Genomic DNA, 23,307 nt, shown 5'->3' with positions numbered 1-23,307 from the left:
AACACTGCTGACGTCAGATACTGAAAACATTTTGAACAGGATATTCAGTGTCTCAAGAAATAAAAATTCTCAGGATCAGCTATAAAATGGCAATAGAAGGAGACATGACATTAGCCTACAAAAGGAATCCTTTCTGCAAGCTTTTTGTGAGACATTTTTTACTACTTAAAAGTGTATGTTCAACTATTTTAATCATAAAACAAAACACAAATAGTGATCATGAAACTTTTATTCAATAGAATTATAATCAACACACATAGCCCACATAGTGCAAAAGCATATAACGTCAAGTTTCGAAGGGGAAAAAACAACACAAGACAAATGATTATCTGACACCAATTATACAACACCTGACAGACTCATACACTTGGCAATACAACAATTTCTGATCAGCTGGCAATCGCGGAGCAAACAAAACAAAATACAACGGAAGAGAATGATTTACATTGCTAGCATAACAAAGCAAACATTTTCAACACAGAAGGGTGTTTGCATGATATTTGACCATAGCCTACTTTGTAATGCAGCCACTCCCAACGGAAAAGCAAGCAGCAATGAGTCAGCACACCCTTGCACATATTGATCAGTCCTCAACTTCAGCAGACATGCATGGAAATGAACAGTTAGTCTTACAGAATGCTAGCATTGATTGGTGGGCAATAGGAGACATATTGGATGTGTTGTTGTTTTTAAACATTCTCTTAAGCGCTTGTACAATTACCATGACAACAAATACAATTTGGAGTCTGAGCAGCCTTTAAAAAAATCCTGACTGAAAATGTCACCCAAATTTAGGCCATGTGACTGTAGCAGAACACACACAAGCCATCATAGCACCTCACAAGACTTCATTTGTCTTTTGCTTTGGCTTTTTAAAGTACCTTGAACTAAGTCTAAGCAACCTCACACACAAAGCTGTGATTCCAGTTATAGTTTTATAGTGAGAGATAATACCAATCATTTGTCAAAGTTAATCAAGCGATAAAAAAAAGAATCACTTCATTGTTGATTGTTGATATGTGCCCTGCAATTGGCTGACAAACCCCGCCTCCTGCTCAAAGTTAGCTGGGATAGGCAACAGCTCACCCTTGACCGGCAATGACCCTAACCCTAATGAGCAGAAGGAATATAGAAAAATAATGGATTCATTTTATATTCCTAATTCCGAATAGATCGACTGTGGCGGTTTCGCTCATGTGAATGCTCATATTTGGTTTTGCCAGTTAAAAAAGAAAAAAAACTTGGGATACATTCACACAAACAATAGAAATTACTTAACATTTCTCACCACAGTTTAGGACAAAATGTGTTGTGTTGTATGCATTGTAAAGGATAGGCCAAGTGTCTGCAAGTATTGCGATTTCTGAGTCCCCCCTTATATTCATTTGATGAATCTGATTTATTTCAATTTTTCCTATTTATTAAACAGTTGAGCATGGAACAATTACATGTTAAAATTCAATATCGTGTCTAATACAGGCCCTGATAAAGAAACAAGATGAGCTAGTTACAAAAAACTCCATTGGAATGCTATTGACTATTATTGTACCATGACATAAAAGAATACTTGACTCATTGAGCCATGTACAACAGTAAGAAAATCATATTTTGTCTATAATTAAATTGATAACTTAATTATTATTCATGAACAATGAATACCTTTAAAAACAAATTTTGACACTTGCTGTCGACTGAAGATGACGTAAGCCGGACTCAGGAAACAAGTAACGACCAATCAAAGCATCATTTGCTGAACAAATCCAGAAAACAGGTGAGCCGTGATTGGTCGTTACCTATTCCCTTAGCACAGGTGATGTCATCTTCAGTTGACAGCAAGCTGGAATTTTTTTTTTTTTTTAAAGGTATTAATTGTACATAAAAATAATTAAGTTATCAAATACTACTAAAAATGGCTCAATGAGTTAAGTATTCCTTGAAGCCAGGGATAGGCAAGTTCGGTCCTAGAGAGCTGCGGCTGCATGTTTTCGGTGTCTCCTGCCTCCAACCCAGGCGTTTCAAATCATCAGCTCATAATTACGTTCTGCAGGAGCCTCTCAGCTGGAGGGACACATCAAAAACATGCAGGACTGCGGCTCTCTGGGACCGAACTTGCCTACCCCTGCTTTTAGCATTTTGGACTTTAGCGGATGTCAATGTGCTGCTCAGGCCTATTGTTTGCACAGTGAGATGGATGACTCAGAGGTGAAGATGCAGAAAGCTGGATACACCTTCTCAGAGAACGGAAACACAAAAGAGTAGAAGGGATAGACTCTATCAGTCACATTGTAGAACGTAACCGAGCCAGAGTCACACTCCAACAACACGCCAACCCGCTTGGGGTTGGGATTCACCACCACAATCTCGCTGCTGTCGTACCAAGCAGACAGCTTGCTGTCAAACCATTCCAAGCACCAAGACTGGGCGTTGCGGCCAAGTCGACTTCGGGGACCTTTGCGGTCAATGCTACCGTAAGCCAAGCCGATGCCGGTCAAGTTGCTGTTAGTAAAGCGAACTTCCCAGTAGTGGCACCCGCGGATGAAACCCTGAGAGGCCAGCACCTGAGGACAGACGGAGAAGCATTCGGGGCAGTCGTTGCGCGTTGCGGGTTTAACTTGGTCTGACACAGATGCCCTTGTCAAGCCTTCAGTTAGTACGATGCGTTTGTGCGCCGTCTTTGGATCAAAAGTGAGTGCAGTGCCATCTGTTAGCACACAAAAAGAAAGATAAAGTTATTAAAATCACCGTATTCCTCTGTCGCATCTCAAATCATCTACGCTGGCAGTGGGCGACTATCGGGAATAAATTGTACGTATCTTCAAAGTGTTGTATCATTGGCTGTGTACCGCTGTATGCAAATATACCCACTTGTGGCACTAGTTGGGCTCGTTTTGACCTCACTTGTTAACTAGTGAATCACTTGGTTTCTCTCTTGCAAGGTAGTTACATCCAGACTGAGTCACTAGTTAACTAGTGACACTGATGTTTATTTAACGAGTTAACTAGTGAAAGGCATTTTCTTTCACAAGTCAGACCAAGAAATGAACTTGTTCAAGATTTGACAGAACACGTTAGACATTTTTCCTACATGTTGTGCGTGTCTTTTAACTAGTGGGCCCTTATGTAGCACTGGTAAGCAACTAGTATAACAAATATCTAACATGTAATGAATTTTGTTGCACTAGGTAATGTTTCTAGTATAATAGGCGTCATTTACATCATACTAGTTTAACAAAAATTCTTACTAGTTGACATGTGCGCACGAGTGAACTTGCGAAGTGTTGTAACTGGCAAACATGTCAAATAGTGAAATGTAATTATTTTCACTGGTTAACTAGTTGTGTGCACATGCCAGCTAGTGAGCAATTGTGTGAAACTTGCACAGTCAAAGTGTGTACAAGTTCAGTCTTGAGGCCGACACGTGAGACAAAATACCTTCCACTAGTAAACTAGTGATAATAAAATCGATGTCACTAGTTTACTAGGTACTCACTCTGTACCCAGATAGTTTACTTGTAGGAAAACACATTAGTTAACAAGTGGCATCATAATGAGCCCAACTTGTGTAACTAGAGGATATCTCTGCATTTACTAGTTAACTAGTGAACATTTTGAGCCTCACTAGTTAGCTTGTAAGGTACAAATAGATGCAAGTAGTTGTGTAGTCTGGGTTTCTGCATTCACTAGTTAACATGTAACCGTAATAGACATTCACTTGTGAACGAGCTCCAATTCCTTAGGACAACTTGTAAACTAGTGTAAAACATGCAATTAAAGGGGGTGGGATAATGACAAAATCTGAATCTTGATTGGTGTATTTTAACTGCAGAGCCAATAGGAACCCTGGATGCACGTCTGCCCCATCTCCTCATTAATTTTTTGTGTGTAACTAGTTTACTAGTGAGCATGTTGGCATCCACTAGTTCTACTAGTGAGCGTTTTGGACCTCACTAGTTGAACTAGTTCAGTCAAAATGTCTCACTAGTGTAACTAGTGGATATTTGGGGCATCACTAGTTAGTAAAAGTAAAACATTTGCTTGTCACTAGTTCAACATGTAGACTTCAAGAGTCGTTCACTAGTTAACTTGTCAGTGTTTTGTCTTTCACTAGTTAACTAGTGGGTGTTTCAGCTCTCACAACCTAACTAGTGCAAGGAAATCATAGGACACATGTCACTAGTGAGAAGAATTCACGTTTGAGTAATTAGCACGTTGCTGAAAATGAGCGACTAGTCAGAGTTTCTGTGCAACTAGTATGACCAAGTGCATAGCCAGTGTGGCTAATTGTCCAACTAGTGCTGACAAAAACTGAACTAGTGAGAAACACTACTGTCTGATATCAAGGATATGGAATAAATGCTCAAAGGGCTTGCCATAACTCTTTGCTAAAATGCTAGGAAGCGCGCTAAGGAAAGGGAGACACGTCCGTCACGTCGTGACACTTCCTGCGGCATCTCCAAAATAAAAGTCACTGCACAATTCAGCTGTCAAGACACTTTTATTGTGACAAGGTCCGACAACAACAGTGCCTCGAACTGTGTGCAAATGACCTTTTCAGAGCTAGTCCCCGCACAATGTCTCATAAGCTTACTTTGAGGCTTGAAACTAATAAATGAATTGTAATGCAACGCATTTCACATACAATAACGGCGTTCTAAATATGAGGAGAATAATTAGTTCGATTAGTCCGTTTATGAAAAAAGAACGGCGTTAGTTTAACCTCCGTTATTCCCAACACTAGTTGTTACCAAATAGGTGGAATTGGACAATTTCCTACGGCACACCAGGCAGTATCTCATGGCACACTAGTGTGCCGGGCACAGTGATTGAGAAACACTGAATTAACATACCATGCATGTTTTTGGGAATATGTGAGGAAACCAGATTACCCAAACACACAAACTCCAGTCAGGAAGGCCGAAGCCCGGATTTGAACCCACAACCATGAGGCAGATGTGCTAACTAGTGAGCCACAGTCCCGCCAAATACAATAACAATGATAAGAAGAAGAACATGGAAGATAAGGAGCTATCCTCTCTCAATGACGTACATTTCAGAAGATTGTGTCTTTTGTCAGCGATAAGGTTGACAGGACCGTCCATCGTATCTAAAGCAAAAATGAGGCAGACATGGAAATACTGAAATAAATCTAACATCCATTGACATGCGTTCACAGTCTGTATTCTTGCAGACAAGGTGTACCTATTTTCCCCTTGAGTTCAGAATGCATCGGAGGCAGGTTAGGTCTGGGTCTTGGTTTCCCAAGCTCCAGGAGGTTTTCCATAGAACGAGACACATTTTTCAGACGTTCCTTACTGTCTTTCTGCAGTGGACTGGGCTTATTGTGTTTTCCTAAGAAAACAAATTCTTCATAGAATGAGATCATCTGACGTTTGGGTTAATAAAGATGATAAAGTATTGTAATATTTTCTCACTGTAGGATGTAATCTTGTTTGCTTTGATGTTGATTGGCTTGGCTTCCAGGGGAAGACTGGTGATGGGATGTCCTGTCTGGAATTTCTTCACTAAAAAATACACATAGTATTTATTTAATATGATATGTTGTTCTTGAACTGTATGTTGTCATTTATTAACAGACTTCAGCGGACTTTATTTAAATTTTTTCGTTTGGTGCGGTTCATATTCACACTGTGCTTTTTGCAAGTGCACTATATTGTGTAATCACGTCGACCCGCGTGACGATCTGTGCTCCCCCATTGGACAAAAATGACGAGGGGCTGAACACATAACGAAACCAGGAAATAGAAGAAAACATGAAATCAAATTTCAACGTGCTGCATTACTTCCCTGCATATTTTTGCCGTTATTAAATGCAAGATATTTGCAAGCGTCAAGAGCAGCTCATTCAACGGCGGTTCCACGACGCTGTTTCTAATTTTGTAACAGCGTCGTAGATTGCGTGCAGTAACCTGAAGGAGCCCCGACCCACAACATGCTGACAGCAGGATTATGAAAGAATTTAGTACAATACTACCGGGCAATATTACAGATAGTTTTTTCTACACTGGGAGGGGGGGGGGGGGTGTATTTGTTTTTACCCTGGTAAATGTGTACAAAGCCTCAATTGAAAGCTGCCTGCGGCCATCGCGGCCCAGTTACAAAACTGAAATTACTTTGTGGCTCACTAGATGGCGCTCACGCCACGGCCCAATGGTTAAGAATCACTGCTCTAAAGTGCTTTACCAAGCCTCATCAATTACAGAGCGTACAGTGTAAGGTTTTCCTTTTTAAGTTCTTTAACCACCAGGATCCCTCGCCGTACACCGGCCAATGGCAGAACTGAGGGTGTTCTTTTGTCCCAATTTTAAATCCATCCACTTGCTTGAAACCAGATGCTAGCTAGTGCTAAGCTAACCTAGGTATTTTTGTATTTCGTGTCCTTTGCTAGAATCGCGTGAGAGGCCAACAGTGAGTAAACAAAACAGTTAATACACTGCCTCGCTGGGCTTCATTAACTGACTGCTTAACAGTTGAATTGAATGAGCATTTGAAAGCAACGAGCTTTCACACACGACGTGCATTCCAGACATCCATAATGTTGTAGCCTGCACCAAGCCAACAACTTCTCCATGTTATGTCTGAGAAGAACCTGCCATTGAGTTCACTCGTCGCCTGATTTGACTTTGAGTTTTGACTACTCGCCAAAAAAACATCAAGCATGACTAGCAGAATGCTCATTTTTCCTGGCTAATGAAAAAGGGTTCGGCTGACTTTCTCATCATTGTCTACATCAGTGGTGTCAAAGTCCTGTTCTCCGGTCCGACCTGAGTCCTGCATGTTTTAGAGGTTTCCCACGTTCAACATAGCTGATTCATATTTTAGTTCATCAGCAAGCTCTGCAGGACCCTGATAATTACCCTGATCATTGAATCAGGTGTGTTGGAGTAGAGAAACCTCGAAAACATGCAGGACTCAAGCCCTTGAGGACTGAATCTTGACACGTGGTCTACATGGAAGCCCAACACAATGAGAAGGCAGTACACTGCTCATCACCAAAAGAACACCGTACCTACAGTGAAGTATGGTAGTGGCAGCATTATGCTTTGGGGTTGTTTTTCTTCAGCTTGAACTGGGGAATTATGAATAGTTTCAAATAACAGTGTTGGCACCAAATCTTCAGGCATTATCTCAGTTTTTTTTTGCTTATCCTTCCTCTCTCAATTTGAGAGGTTCAAGTAAAAGTGCATTAATGGTGGAATTTTTTTTTAACTTATCTATCTTGGTCTCATTTTTCTATATCATAAGCACTTGGCATTTGAACAAGCTTTTAATGTCTACTGTATATGCCTGGCAGAGTACAGCGCTCCCACTGAAAATGTTACCTCTTTCAGTTAATAGTGGTCTGGCATCAACAGGCTGATTGAGGATGTAACACAACTGTTTCTTCAGATTATCAGCAAACTCCTCAGTTGCTGTCAACTTTTTGGAGCTAAAGTTGATTCGAGGGGTGTACGGCTCAAACGCTGCAGCTTTGGGCAGGTTAAGTGAAGCCTGTGAGAAGGGAAGCACAACTGTCAAATGAATCCTGCTGATGGAAGAACGGATATTCAAATTGGATGTAAAATTGTTAATTATGATTAATAAAAAAAAAAAAGTATTAAATCCAGAAAACACATCTTGTACATTTACATGCACATACTGTGTTACCAATAAAATTAAATTGCTCCAAGAGGCTGCAGAGCTTCCGGGGAGCTTGTTTGAATGCCGGTTGAGTAGAAGCACGTGTGGCCAAAGCCAAACTATGGCACGGTTTTTACTTTTTGGATTCGGATTGACCACCGCTGTTTGTTTGTTATTGACATTTTTGTGCATTTGTCAAAGATGAACACAATGAGACATTATTTTCATTTTCCAAAAAATTTTTTTTATGCAAATCAGTTTTCCCGTTTGATATGATTTGCCTCTATTTAAGAACTGAAATACTCCATAGTACGGCCCACGGGCCAGAATCGGCCAGTCAGGGGGTCCATTCTGGCTCCTGAGGACACAACATAACTTGCTGTTTTTCACTAAAATTAACTGTTGTTGCTAATTTTGTCCACTGGAAGGTGCAAAGATCACCACCTACATGACATTGTAAAATTACTCAGGATTCATTTTTGTTACAAAATTTCTGATTACTATTAATAAGATAATATAAATGGTAATATTTTCAGAATTTGGGCTTGTATACATCACGGTGGCAGAGTGACTACGTCAGATTCAAGAAGTGACGTCGGTAGTCTCTTCTTGTCCAATGAGAGGACAAACAGCCAAATTGTGTTTATCCCAGTGTTTAACCTGAAGATGGCGCTACACAGATGGTTTATGCCTCAAATTCAAGCTTTCAACCAACATGCACTAAAATGTCAAAATAATGCCCAGGACGCGTAGACAAAATTAGTAGAAAGTAGGGGTGTGAATTGCCTCGTACCTGGCGATTCGATTCGCATCGCGATTCGATTCGATTCGATACCAATTAATCCCGATATGAATCTATAAATTGATTATTGCGATTTTTTTAAAAACTCAAATTTAGAAAATACAAATCAGTAAACTTGTACATGTACGCTGTAAGATTTGTATGAACATTTATCTGAGAATTCAGGCTTATATTAGCCACTGCCATTTAACAAGTAGAAACTCGTTTATAGTTTATCAGGGAAAAGAACGTTGATTTGTGATTGAGCACCCCTTTAAAAATATGAACCTGTGAGCGCAATTAGGAATTGTATGGCATTTATGGACATCAACATCAGTCATTTGTTCGTATGTGCACCCAATTGCGAATGTTCGCAAGTCTGAAGTTGGTAATTAGAGGACTACCTGTACTGCAAATGTAAAGAGTAATTACATTTTTTATTATATAATGTGGTTGTGTAATTTCAACTTTCAAAAATTTAGCAACAGTTAGACAAGCCAAGTTTGTGAATAGTCCAAGTCTTAAAAGTCCAAGGGTCAATTTTAATAGTTTTGTTTTCTGTAGTGCATTAAATAAAGTGAGTAAGCGAGATGAGTCATTCTGAAAACATTGCTGCATTATGTAACTGCATCATCAACTGCTCCTTTGCTACTACCCGCCTTTGAAACACACCCACAACCAAGATTCATGACTCTTAAGATTGAAAAATCTCACTTTGTTGTTGACTTTCTGCTGAGCCTTCACAGTTGTTAGAAGGGCCACTATGGGCTTTACCTGACCTTTACTTTACAGTAAATGGATTATAGTAATAGCATATTACTGTATCTCAAAATTGACAGGTCAACAACAACAAAGCTGGTGTTTTGCCTGACCGAATGAAGAACTTGGGCTTATTTTCCAAGTCAAAATGTTATAGTTGCAAGACTTTCAGTTTTAAGTACAAAGCAAGATGTCGAAAATCATCAGTGTGCTTAATGAGAGAACAGGAAAAAAACATTGTTATCTTACCTGAAGAAAGGCCGATGTTTGTGACTGACCAAGCAGACTCTGGATGTCCACTTTAGCCTTGTTCAAGTTAACAATATTTTCAGAAAACCTTTTCATGACAACCCTGAGCTTTGTCTGAGTAGACTCCAGCTCTTGGTCCACCACGCTCATGGCGCCGCGTTCCTCAGTGGCCAGCATGTCTCGGATCCGTTCATAATCATGAGCCATAGCCAACTTCTTGGTTTTGGCGGTGCCCTAAAATATGAAAACAAAATGATCCACAGCCAGTATTATGTAAAAGTATGTCACCATTTATTTATAATGTCTCATTAGTAGTACGCCTGGCAGCTGAACAAACCCTAGCAAGGGCGTAACACTGACGTACGTTGCCAGTGTTTGTCCTCTTACAACCCAAGAGCTCGAAAATAAATAAATAAACATGATGCCGTCAGTCATACATGTTCAAATGACATACAGATAAAGTTTGATTAATTAAAATCAAAAAGGTAAACACAAACATGAATCTATTGACAATAACCATTGTGGCCAGAATGCCCACAATGGAGCAGAGCTGTCTCCCCAAATTCCCAAACAGGCCAAATGAGGCTCCCACTGGCACGGAAATCAAGATGCACCAGTTTTTACAGTTGAGCTCAGCTACACCATCTCTGAAGACAGAGCACATGTTTTATTGTTAAGTCAATAGCCATAGAGATGACCTCCAAACCTGACGGATCTCATGACTGCAGTTTGGCCTGTCATGTGATTTCACTTGTGTAGACAAAGAGTATCGCACCAAAATAGTAGATGTTTTTGTGACTTTACGCTTTTTATCATATGTTGGAAACCAGTAAAATTGGTTAGTGATGTTTCTGGTTTTGTAGGAATTTGCAGGAATTCTGTCATATTATGGTTTGGAATTTTTAAATTACCCCCATATACTATAAAAGTGTGTTGTTACCTTCAGGGTAAGCTGCATTTCTTTCATTTGAGATATGACGATCTCGTTCTGTTTAATCTTGTTGTCCAAAAAACCTAAATTCTGTCTGATGTTGGACTGCAAAGACAATAAAACAGATGCATTTAAATAATCCTGTTTAGTAGGTCACAACAACAACAACATTAAAAATGTACATTTCATTTGACTTCTGACTGTCTTGGTGTGGATTTGGACAAAAAAACAACACCCAATTGTCTCTAAAAAATGATTCAGGGGTTAGTAAGTAAGCTTAAAATCAAGGAGTTTCAATGTATTAAAAAAATTGTTTGTTCCATGAACACATTATAATCAATTGATAACCACATGGTTTAAATTAAAACAAAGAAAGCAGTCTTAACTCAAAAATATATTGTTTCTGACCAGACATGTTTACCTTGACTTAACATGGAAGTATATTAAGTGAAGACAACATTAAAATCCCAGAACCATTCTTTAAAAGCTGAGTAAAAGACGGACGTGCCAGGACAGCAGGACAAACACTTTTTATTTTTGATAAAGTTGATAAACATGAGGACGAGTGGGATCAATACAAATGGAATGTAAAAAAAAATATGAGAATGAGAGGTGAACTTAACCATAATGAATAGAAGATTGGTGTGTGATAGCAGATGATATACAATCATTAGATGTTTACTTAAATTTCCGAGGACAACTGGACTGTATATGAGAATTTACAATTTGCGAGAACCTTGATAGCTGATTTGAGCTGAGAAGATTTGTAAGTGAAGACATGATCCTGCAGGAGTGGGCAAACTGTCCTCGAGGGCCGGAGTCCTGTAGGTTTTGGATGTTTCCCTTCTCCAACACAGCTGATAAATGATCAGCTCATCAGCAAGCTCTGCATAAGCCTGATAATGATCCTGTTGATTGGAATCAGCTTGTGTTGGAAGAGGGAAACCCCCAAAACCCGCAGGACTGTCTGTTGCGGGTAGCAATGAGCACATGGGCAAAAGAATAAACTTACGAAACAAAATATAATTGTGAAATCTTACCCCAAAAAACAACAACCTATTTTTGTGCACACTATAAAACACTCCAGCGAAAGTTGATGCTGCCATGCCAAGTGACACTATGCAAATAGTAAGATTTCGTTTTTTTATTGTCTATGTTAAAATTCTTCTTCTCACAGTAGTAGCAGGCTTGTTTTAATACACCCCTTTTATTAATTCAATGTTTGTTGGAGTCTTTATTTAGCACCATAAGGTTTAAAATCTGTTGGTTAATTATCTGGACAGACAGCATTTTTTCTATAGGACAGTGGTGTCCAAACGCTCTCCTCAAGGGCCGGAGTCCTGCAGGTTTTGGATTTTTCTCTTCTCCAACATACCTGAAGCTTATATTAGCGAGCTCTGCATAAGGCCCGATAACGATCCTGTTCATTGGAACAGGTGCGTTGGAGCAGGGAAACATCCAAAACCTGCAGGACCCCGACCCTCTGCGACCGAGTTTGGACACCACTGTACTAAAGTAATCTTGTGGCATTTACACAATGATGGCTGAGTTGAAATAACTTAAAAAGATGCATGCAAATTGTTACCTCAAGTTTTAAGTTGAGCCAACAATTCAGTTTTTAGAGTGTAGTTGACGTCACATTTTTGTTTAGACCACAAAACCATTCATCATTTTTTATTTTTATGCTGATGAGCCAATCCCAGCTGACTTTGGGCGAGATGTGTTGTGTAGTGTTCACGTTTTGTTATTGATTGGCTCGTATAAGGCGTTATGAGTTAAATTTTCATAAGTCGTGTTACTCGTGTATCAAGCAACGCCATAAATTTGATCCTCATACAGGCACATTATGTGTTATACATAATGACACGTTATAAAAAGATAATTTTCCAGTCTAAATTGCATGAATTACTTTGGTAAACAAAAAGGTGCCCTTTTGATAGTTAAAAAAAAAAAGTATGACACTAATTGTCCAAAAGTTATAAAACATTACTCAAGTGATGTCATTCACATCTCTGGACAGTTTATTTTTTCTTCACGGAACGTTCACATTATGGTATTCTCCATTTTAGTTACAACATACCTCTTGCTTGGTCCTCTGCTGCTCGGGTGCGATAAAGTCGCAGGTTTTATGCACTTGCTGGAGACAGAGGGTGCATATGAGACGCTCGTGCTGGGTGCAGAAAAGCTCCATGAGCTTGTGGTGGTCCGGGCAGATGCGCTCCAGCACGTCGTCGACAGGCTCGGTCAGCTGGTGTACGCGAAACACCGGATTGTCGCGGTGCGGCCGCAGGTGCTCGGAGCAATAGGAGGCCATGCAAGTGAGGCACGTCTTGACCGCTTCCGCCATCATACACGTATCACAGCGTATAGCTGCACCTGTGGGCGCTGCGCTCTCCGCCATTTCGGACACGGACACGCACATGTCTGCCTCGCTATTCGACCGCACTTTAAAGGTCTCAACCACGGCGCTGAGGACCGTGTTTTTCTTCAGTTCCGGCTTGGTGGTGTAGTGGGTCCGACATTGCGGACAGGTATAGGTTTCTTTCCAAGTGGTGAGAAGGCACTCCTGGCAGAAATTGTGGCCGCAAGGGATGGTCACCGGACAGTCAAAAGTACTCAGGCAGATACTGCAGGTCAGCTCGTCACCAAGGCTGAGCAGAGAGAACTCACAGCCTTCCATTTCCGCCATGTCGACGTGTCAATGGAGCTGAAGAGAAAAACGAAACTTAACTCCACTTTTCACGAAACTGGTTGAGATTCTATCACAATGTCACATGACTGTCAGTGTGCCCTATCAAACTCCGCTAAAAGGACAAAAGGGGCGTAGTCGTAGCGTAATCAAGTTCGGATTACGGAGATCATGTTTGTGGGGATACATTTTTTTTGGGTCTCAATTAATTAATATTGACTCATACCAACCATAGGGAAATGGAAATTGCTTGTAAATGTTGCCTCATTACAACTCAGTAGATCTGGTACTTGGTGGTTTGTTTGTTTTTTATTACAGTAAAAGACGCATATTTTCAAAACTGCACAATTCGAGAGCGTGAAGAGGAGCCGCATTAAAATCTTCGATTGCGGAAGTTAAAAAAAAAATTTAAATACAAATTTCTAAATAAATAATTCCATGGCCTGCGTCCTTTTGTAACTGTTTACAAGTGCTCACGTTTATAATAAACATCAGCATACACACATATCAATCATATTTTATTTATGAAAATTATTTTTTTTTTACTAGCACAGACTTTTGCAAATAATACATGTTCTGTGTCTGATTTATTGAGACTTTTCTTGATGAAAGATAAGTGTGAGTGATTGTTTCACACTTCTCCACTTCAATGACATAGGTTGCTTTTACTTCTTTCGTCCACTAGATATCCCATATGTTGCTTTCACTGAAGCACCAAAGCAAAGCCCGGTTCAGTAAAACCCCGCCTCTCCTCGTGTGGTTGCCGCGCCCTTCTGCTGCCAATTGGCGCTGCAAGACCGGCCAGCGGTTGTAGTACAACCGTGTCTTTGCACTGTGGCATTGCAAATGTGAAGGATAATTGATTGCTTTGAATTCATCTGGACAGAATGTTTATTGATAAAGGCTACTTTTGACATTATCTCATGGAGGGAGGTCTCAAAGAAATTGGGCGTGCGTTTAGTCCGCAGAAGCGGTGCGGGGGTGGGGCCGCATCAAATGACATCAAACCGTGCCAACAGCTCGTTTTCTCAGGTTGGGAGGGGCTGGTGCTTGGAGAGCAGAATAACCTAGATTTTCTCATACAGGGGCGAATGGAGGAAAACACAATTTTGGTCATGTTTTTGGTGAGGAATTAGCATTTTAACATGACTAAAAGCTCAAAAAAGTTGGAATTTTCATGTTGCAGTCCCTTTAAGGGATATTTGCTTAGTACTTACGCTTGAGTCGGGATCCAACCCGTGTGCCCAAAAGACAAGCTCCCTCTCGTGAGGCATGCGTTTATCGCAATGGTTCGGGCGTGCCAACTATCCGCGGCTTGTTTTCGATGCGGGTGGCGTGCGTTCGCTTCCCAGACCCCCCCCCCCCCCCCCCCAAAATGTGTATTTTTAGTTATTTATCAGTAATTGAGTAATATTTGTTTTGTGCATTATTATTTAAGGTATTGTTTTTACTTTTATTTTGTAACATGCTGACGTTGCCGAACTGTACATCTGTTGAAAAAGAGTAACATTATGTTACACTCATGCAGTAAATCAGGGTTAGGGTCATTAATATTGTGTAGGAAATGTAATGTTATGAAAAATAGTAATCCTGTAGGAAATATAATAGCAAATAATGAGGCATTGATTGCATGAAAACTTAATGGGGATTGTGTTTATGAATACTGAAGTGGTGGGGATTAATTGTGCTTATCAGTACAGAGAGTTGTTATGATAGATGAATGGTTAACAAATCTAATTGTTGGTGTACGCCACTAGCGCACAACAAGCACTTCATCTTGCAATGCAAATGACATGTGAGTAATGCGTCATTCCATTAGTGTTGCCAAACCGGGGATGACCTTCTTTGTTTTATGAAAAGGAATGTGGTAAAATGGGTTTTGCGATGTTGAGGGATGCTAAATGAAGAAATTTTCTCTCCTCCTCTGTATGGAAAAAGATGGGGTTTGAGTGTGAGTGGGGGATTAGTCATGTGTCCTCGTATTGTGAGTTTTTCTCTTTCATAGGTAAGAGAAGGATGATAAAACAAAATAAGTAACCGTTTTTTAAGGCTGTTGCTAAGTTCTTGTAGAAAAATATTAATTTAGTGTTTTTATTTTTTAGTGACTGCCTTTGACAGTCTTTTATACTATACTGTTTTTGATAAAGACGAGCCAGGTTAACTTTTTCTTTTTGGGCAGAAACTGATGCTTAAAGTTCCAAAGCGGATGGGGTTTGATGACTATCTGCACACGGGATGCGCCCAGCTCTACGGATACGTTGTATTTGCAAGTATTTCTAGTGGCTGTTTTTGAGGGGCATTCTAAAAAGAACAAGTTTGAAATATTTTTAAGAAGTGAAATATCTTGCTATAATCCCACATCCTCAATCTGGCATTTTTAATGCATTGCATCAACGAGTGTGCATTTTTTGGTCAGGTGAGCTCTCAGAAAGACTATGTGTCATCGAGCCCGCCATTGCAGACAGCAATTTCCAACGTTTGGATGTTCGTGACAAAGAGTCAAAGAGCTTCGCGCCGCAGCACAGTCATTCTCCTCCCGTGCCGACAGACAATCATAATGCTCAAATTCCTCAATGCCCAGTGACTGTGTACACGTCTCATTCCAGTGACTTCTCCCCTATGGCTGTTTTGCATCCAGAGGAAATCTAAATGCCTGCTCTGAACATTGCTGCCACAGCAGCCGCCCTGCTGGCCAGGATTGAACATTGACAACAGCTGCCGTCCTGCCTTTTGCTGGGGGTCTGGACAAAGAAAGTTGGTGGTCGGAATGGGAATCCTTGTTCTGAGATATGCTACATAGTGATATGCAAGGCATTTTTAATGTGTTGGATGGGGAACTGTGATCTATAGCAAGGTATTTCAGGAAATTGAACACGACATATGTGAATTTGGAATGAGGGATTGGAAAAAAAATTAATTTCAATCTTAGTTCCTCTATTTTATTGTTGAGAAGGGCCTACTAAATGTCTGCCTATTTTCTTGGGATAATCAGTTTCTGACTTGGTACAATGGGAATTTAACTAATACGATACGATATACTTTTGTTTTCCCTGTGGGGAAATTTTTTCTGGGCTCCGTCCAGCTGCAGTTAAAGTTGAATACGAAGTGCAGCATTATGTAGAAGTCTTCCCAGAAGTCTTCACAATAGTATATGTTATGAATATGTCTTATCTAAGTATATGTTCTATAGACATAATATTGAAACTTACATCTTATCATACTGAGATATTGTTATTCAACAAATAACTGATAATTTGATGATTCATTTTCGATTATTATTTTTTTTCTCACAGCACTGTGATTTATAAATCCCAGAGATATTTTTTGTGCTGTGTTTTTACGAGCCCCACTAATCTGTAGAAGAGGTGGGGTTGATTAGTAGTTTCTGAATCATTTTTAGTTTGCTTAAATCTAGTAGTATTGTTTTTCATGTCTCCAAAGTTTTCACATTTAGTGTTTTAGTTTTTATCTGATTGTGCTAATTATTTGCGGTGTCCTGCGGCTATCTCGGTTGCCTCACAATCTGATTTTGAGAGTTGTGAATTTTACGACGTCTTTTGCGGGGGCTGTAGTCTGGCAGTCCTTATTTATGAGCTAACGGGGTTTTTTGATGTGTCTTCCTTTGAAGTGCAATGCGTGTTTGTAAAGATCTGTAGATCTTTGCCAAAATGAGGGAGGAATGAACAGAAGGACAGTTCGTGTTTAAGATATTAACCAATGTAGATGAATTAGAAAATTCAATACAAAATTAAAAGGTTGTGGGTTAGAGAATGAAAAACGAACTTAAAAACAAAATTACAAAGGTTGTGGGGTATCGCCTACACTCCATTTGACAGGGTGAGTTTGAAAGTGATAATCCACAGTTTGAATATGAAGAAATCTACCAGAGGAAATCGATCGCAAAGTAAGTCTGAAGCAAGCATGGACAATAATGCATATTCGCCGAATGAAGGTAATTATATTATATTATATCTTTTATCTCAGAATCACATGTGAAAAATGTAATGTTTGGAGCCCAGTGTTTGCAAAAGAGTATAGATAATATGAATATATGTGAGTTTTTCCCAGCATGCCAGGATTCAGCCGGTCATGGGATTCTGGGAAGAGAATAAGAGATATGAAAGGCACAGTTATGCAAATTTAGAACAAATTTAGTCGTGGTAAAAAAATTACCTATTATTGAACAAAACCTATTTGAAAAATAAATATTTACAAGCTCTGTCTTATATCAATGAATGAGCGAATGTCATTCAACTCAATCAAAGGCTGGGCTCTATTTTAATGTCACAAAAATAGATCTTTTCCTGTTCCAACAGCACAGGACCTACGGATCTCAACCAAATAACATTTACTAATCCCAACTAACAAAACTATCAGGGTTTTTCCTCCAAATAAAATTTATGTGAGTTTATGAGAGACTAAATGAAAATGTTCTGCACTCAGGAGAACGGCCCAAGGGGGTGACGGAGAGGAAATCTTGTGCAGTTCGCTGCACAGAAAGGAGGATGGAGACGACATTCCACATCTGGTCTACAAGGCTGCCGGAGACGTGCCAGGCTCAGCTATCTTATCAACTGATGATCATCAATCTCATCACCTCCAACTGGGAAAACAACGTCAGCTGATGTCCCGATGTCCAATTCCGGAGCTGGCGTTTGAGGACATCATTCAATCTTATTGTACGAGGATCAAGAGCAAGTGCCTTTTCTTGGGCAATCATTCCTTGAACAGTCACATTTTGGGCAGAATAATCCCAGGTGGCAAATCGAAGAATTTGGGTAGTCTACCCCAAATTCTTAAAAGAAGAGACGAACTATTGCGACACTCTTTTCATTCAACAACGAGCTTCATCACATGATGGCTGAGAGAAGAGAAAACATCTACAAAAGCTGTGACATCACGACACTTCTTTCAATGTTAATCTGATTTGGTATTTTCCTTTAAAAACAATGTCTTAAGGTGTTGAACTATAGAATAGTTCAAATGAGGGAATGTTAGAATTATTAACATTGTTTTTCTGTTTTACATATATATTCTTCAAAGTGTTTTTGATTTTAGTTAGATAAATACAACTGTGGTAGAATGTGGTCTGTTTTCCCCCTAAGGAAGTGAGGTGTCGGAATCCACAAGGCAGATATGCGGGAATCTCTGGTGCAAAGCTCTACAGAGTTCAATAGTTTATCTAGGAAGCCAATTGTTTACCTCACATCTGTTAAGGACTGAAAGAACTCAATGGGAGATGGCCTGATTGTATTCCACTCTGCTGACAGGACAAGATCAAAGGGGGGGGCTGTGCTCTGTGTGGAGTTTTATGGGGGGCCTGGTGCAGGGAGGTGGTGTGGCCAAGGTGTTTGCCCACATCCTTGAGGAAGAGATAAGGAGAGGGGGTGTGTAGATTTGTTGTGACAGGAAAATGTCACATGTTGAGGATAGACCAAAAGGTACTGTCTTTGTCAATGAAGGGGGAGGGAACGATTTCTGTATATATGCATGCATGAACTTTGAGAAGAACACATTTGTGGGTGAGCTGCGATGATTGAGCAGTAGCTCCAAGTGGCTTTCAGAATCTGAAATAAAGCTGGCAAACTTGTTCACAGATTTCAACTTTGAATTTATTTGAACACGCAGAAATCAAAGAAATGATTTCCAACATTATACATAGTATTCATTGACGCCACGGGATCGCAAGTCCGCCCCTCATGATGGGGCAACTTTTCAGGGAGTCCGCTTTGTTTCTATTGTGTTTACACTGAATGTTCTCTTGTTATTGATGAATATCACCCCCAGCTTCCTCCAACGTTGCTTGTGTAAGCAAAACGTATGCGGAAGATTTAGCTAAACATTCTTTACAGCGATACATGTTGAAACGTTTGGTTAGTGGGATCGATTGGATTAAAAACATTTGCCAATACTGCCCGGACCCGACGACATGGAAACTTATTTAACTTAAACTTAACTTACTCTAAGGTAGAATGGCTCTCAAAACGGACATTCTTGCGTCTTCTGTACTTTCATGTTTTATTCGTTGCTATGTGCATTTATCAATTGTGAATTTGAGGTGAAGAATCTCGGCAAGCTAGTTGCCCGACTAGCATGTTACAACAACAAAAACAACAACAACATTGTTGATTCATCACTTATTTTCGTACACTTTACCAACAAATTCAAATTTTGGGCTGCTGGGAAAGGAAAATAAGAGACGCTAAGGAGGGTATTTGGAGAGATCTCAAAATCGAACATCTTGACCACTAATCTATTTTTAGCCAGAGCTAGCCACGGCTAGCAGCTCATTATCATGATTGCATTATAGTAAAAACATTTTTTACCATCTTACATTGACACTTATCTTAATCAAAATGGTCAGAACGGTAGACTTTGTCGGTTGGAAATCCTTTCGATGTATCTTTGTAATTCCGGACACTTTGGCGTTCCCATTCGACATTCCATGGACCACCGGCACACAATGTGGGGCAAATGACGGCATGTGAAAACTATTTTGAAGTTTCATTTCACATCCTTGTTCGCCCAATTTTGCACCCGTGAACGGCACACGTGTACACCATTGTAAAGCGGTTTGTGAAAATCCGGAATGAATCAATCAAGGTAGTTTGTAGTAAGCAAAACGAGCGCTCCTTGGCATTTGCTTGCGTTGTATTGCTGGCCGCTTGCCACACCAAAGGCGTTCTGGGTCGATAGGTGGGCGTCAGTGACGTCATGTGAATACTATGTATGTATATATATATATATATATATATATATATATATATATATATATATATATATATATATATATATATATATATATATATATATATATATATATATATATATATCGGCCGAAATAAAATTAAAGCTGAAAGAATATGGCCGAAATAGGTTGTGGTAACGCAAGCAAAAAACCATTGTAAGCAAGCGTCTGTTTGAATTAAACAATGAACGCGGAGGTAAGTGTCCGCCTCTCTTCTTGCTGGAGTTTCACCGTGTGAGTTTGCACCGGTTGGTCCCAGCAGCTCCCGGGGTCATTGCACACACCGGGGGGAGGGGCGTCGCAAAAAAGACAGAACTGCCGTGTATTGCAATAGAGGTGAGCCACTCTTTCTCCTGCAGCGCCTTCCCCTTTTTTTTTTTTACAAGAGCCCCTCGAACGGTTCCACTTTTTCACCGGCATCCCGGTGGCCGTGCTAAATACTTTAGCTAATGCTAGCACTATTGCTATCAACAGTTTTAAACACTTACCGCTATCTCCGGGTGGCGACAGATCTGTACAGGACGCTGTGTGTGATTTTACAGTCCGTTCCCGAACCTGATTAGCTGGTGCAAACAAATGTATTGATTTATTTGTAAACTTTGGTTAATATGTGAATGTGCTTATTTTAAGTGCGCCGCACCTTGTCCTGCCGCACACATCTGTGCCCGCCTGTGCGAGCTACATTGACCATAAAATGCAATCGCACCGCCAGAAAAGGCTCAACCCTTATTTATTAGCCAACATGTCTGTGGTGTGGGCATGTTTCAATTTATATTGTGCTTGGTTAAAATGCCAGTGCTAAATAAATATTTTATAATATTATTATAATTTTAATTAATTATAATAAATGCAATGATATTTTTTTCCAGCGTTTCGGTTTTCGGCCAAGCATTTTTTATGTAAAATTTTTGGTTTTGGCCAAACATTTTCATTTTGGTGCATCCCTAATATATATATATATATATATATATATATATATATAATTTTTTTAGCAGCCTCCATGCGTCTTGCAACGCTCAAAACACCCACTGACACGCAACCTTTGCTGAGAAGCATTGCGAAGTCGAACCACTTCCTGAACCCATGAAGTGTCAAACGTCCGGTTGGGCTGGGTATTGCCAACAACCTCGCGATACGATACGTATCACGATACAGGGGTCGCGATATGTATCCCAATACATGATCTTCAAGACGATATATATCCCAATATTTTACATTAATTTACTTACATTTTTAGTGCTGGATGGCAAAAAATAAATTGTTAGCAGCTCTTCTGGTTTACCATCAAGCGGCATGCCTAATCTAAATGTGCAAGCACTGCAGAGCAAGGAGCAGTTTTCACAGACACACCGGGAAAATTTATGTACAGGCATGAGCCGATATGAGTAAAAATGTCAAAGTATTAAAATGACAGCTCTAAAATGTGCTTATTTGAAATATTTGGGGAAATAATAGCTTTTCCCCCCATGTAATACATTCTAGTTTGTTTTTAAACAAAATATAGAAAAAATTGTACATTTAGTTTATAAGTAAAACATTTTTTATTCTTCCTGTTTTAATTTTTCTTAGCAAGACACAGTATCCAATCATTGATGGGCTATTTTTAAAACAGACTTCACACGTACACTTCTTTTTTTTTTTTAATAAGTAGGCTACAATGCAAACTAAACACCCAAGGCACTCATGTTGTCCCTTTAGTCTGCTCCCCCACTACGCTGCGGTCATGCGACACGTGGACTAATTGAAGGCAATTGACATCAGAGACTGCTTGTTAAGTACAATGCAAGCTTGATCGTTTTTAAATGATTATTATTTTTTTTAATCAGGGGTAATGGTCTAAATTGCAGATTTTATAAAGCTTTGGGTCAGCTTTGCATGAAAGTACTTCGGTTGGATACCTGGGGTGGTGTATTGTTCCCTAGAACTTTGAATTTTTAATGATTTTTTTCCCCCATCAATTCAGGTGTAGCCTAATTGCAGTCTGAATGATGCAGATTAGAAGTTACATTATCTTTTTAACTTCATTTCATAAGGTTTCGGCGTGTAATCATGAGACATTTTACAAGTTCCCTTGGTTGCCTGAAAACCAAGAGATTATTTTATGACATTATTTAAATCCAAAGTAGTGAGTCAGTGACTGTAACAATCCGCAGTGTGGCACCGCACCACGGGGTGGTGCCTCTTTGTTTTGTTGGCGTGTTCTTTTTCGTTTTTGGGCTGTGAATGTTTTTGACGCCGGCGAGGCATGATTATGGGGTAGATGCCATGGACTTCCGACTTCCGGGTTTCCACACATCAGCACCGTTTCCGGCCACTGCTGGCTGCGTTCCAACACTCGCGCCCCCACCCCTGTGTCCCCCAACCGCGCGCTCCTGAAATGCTTCGGACAACTGAGACAGACACACTACACACTCGCACCCGTCGACGGGAACGCGCAACCGAGGGGCACAAAGTTGGAAGCGCAAATACTGGGACGCGGCCCACAGGTTGGAAAATGGAACCGGAAACCAATCTGATGTGTGAAAACCCGCAAGTCGGAAGCCCCACCTCCTCCGTGGCATATTCCCCATTGTAAGGCGCGGTGGCGCCTAGCCCACTCCGATTCGACCGTGACTGAAATCCGTGATCCGATCCAAACCGTGACTCTTGTGATCTGTTGCACCACTACTACATACTAAACTAGATATATGGGTGAAATTAGTTGCATCACAATGATGCATCAATTCTAATATTTGCTAGTTCAGCAAAACTAAATACCAAATGAATTACAGTCATCTTTTGTGGCTCTGCAACATATTAGCAAGCCCATACTGTCACTCACATCACTCATAGAAACTGGCCTACCTTTTATCCTCTTTTTTTCTTTTTCTAAACTGGACACTGGATGGCGTCTTTCTTCTTGTATTTTTGAGCCATCATCTTATCTTCATTTAAATCTCAATGCCATAACACGATGACCAAGACCTCTCATTGATACCGAGCTGTCCGTTCACCCGTCGATCAACTGGAGTCTGGACTCTGGAGTCACGAGACGTAAACATTTACATAGATGATTTTTTAAAAGTTTTTTTTTAATGTATATACATTTTTTATATAATTGCGTCTAAGCATATGGGTGTATGTTAATTATGAAATAAAAAAATTTGGGCAGCAGTATTTCTATCCTTCGCTCCCCTTGCCTGCCTCGAGTCTGCAGTCACCAATTGAGTAGCTTGTTGCGTCGCTGTTGTAGCGATTATTTGGGTTGCCGTAATGGCTTATGAGAAATTTAGATGGTACTGAGGGGAGTTTTAATTTCCTCAGCAACCTCTGGGGCACCACATTGACTTTGCTTGTTTGTAGGAGCAAAATAAACGACAAAAATCCTATTATCAAGTATTCATAATCTGAAGTTGCTTCTTTAGTTAATCATGGAGTTCTTTGCTTTCATTAGAGAATTACTTATCCACTCAGTAAACACAAATGATTGGGCAGAAATTTAATTTCTAGACAACAAATTTATTTAGTAAATA

General features: G+C 40.0%; 1 protein-coding gene across 1 annotated transcript; it reads right to left on the bottom strand.

The window, feature by feature from the left end:
- Positions 1-211: 211 nt before the first annotated feature.
- Positions 212-13,129, bottom strand: trim25 (tripartite motif containing 25). Its single transcript, XM_086083528.1, has 8 exons — positions 12,439-13,129; positions 10,368-10,463; positions 9,428-9,661; positions 7,341-7,509; positions 5,433-5,522; positions 5,200-5,349; positions 5,048-5,104; positions 212-2,701 (listed from the first exon to the last, which is right to left on the bottom strand). Exons 1-8 carry the CDS (start codon positions 13,045-13,047, stop codon positions 2,169-2,171), a joined length of 1,938 nt encoding a protein of 645 aa, XP_085939654.1. The 5' UTR covers positions 13,048-13,129; the 3' UTR covers positions 212-2,168.
- Positions 13,130-23,307: the final 10,178 nt, after the last annotated feature.

Source organism: Leptonotus elevatus, chromosome 8 (assembly GCF_054856555.1).
Source record: "Leptonotus elevatus isolate MCC_2025b chromosome 8, RoL_Lele_1.0, whole genome shotgun sequence".
Classification (NCBI taxonomy): Eukaryota; Metazoa; Chordata; class Actinopteri; order Syngnathiformes; family Syngnathidae; genus Leptonotus; species Leptonotus elevatus.
Note: the sequence above shows the minus strand (reverse complement) of the source record. Positions and strands in the feature narration are given on the sequence as shown.

What these genes read in the sequence shown, in the direction of transcription:
- trim25 (XM_086083528.1), bottom strand. Translation starts at nt 13,047, where the DNA reads ATGGCGGAAATGGAAGGCTGTGAGTTCTCTCTGCTCAGCCTTGGTGAC. An exon ending in AGCAGAGGACCAAGCAAGAG is followed by an intron (nt 10,464 to 12,438) that starts GTATGTTGTAAC and finishes TTGTCTTTGCAG; the next exon opens with TCCAACATCAGACAGAATTT. An exon ending in AAGACACAATCTTCTGAAAT is followed by an intron (nt 2,702 to 5,047) that starts GTACGTCATTGA and finishes GTGTGCTAACAG; the next exon opens with ATGGCACTGCACTCACTTTT.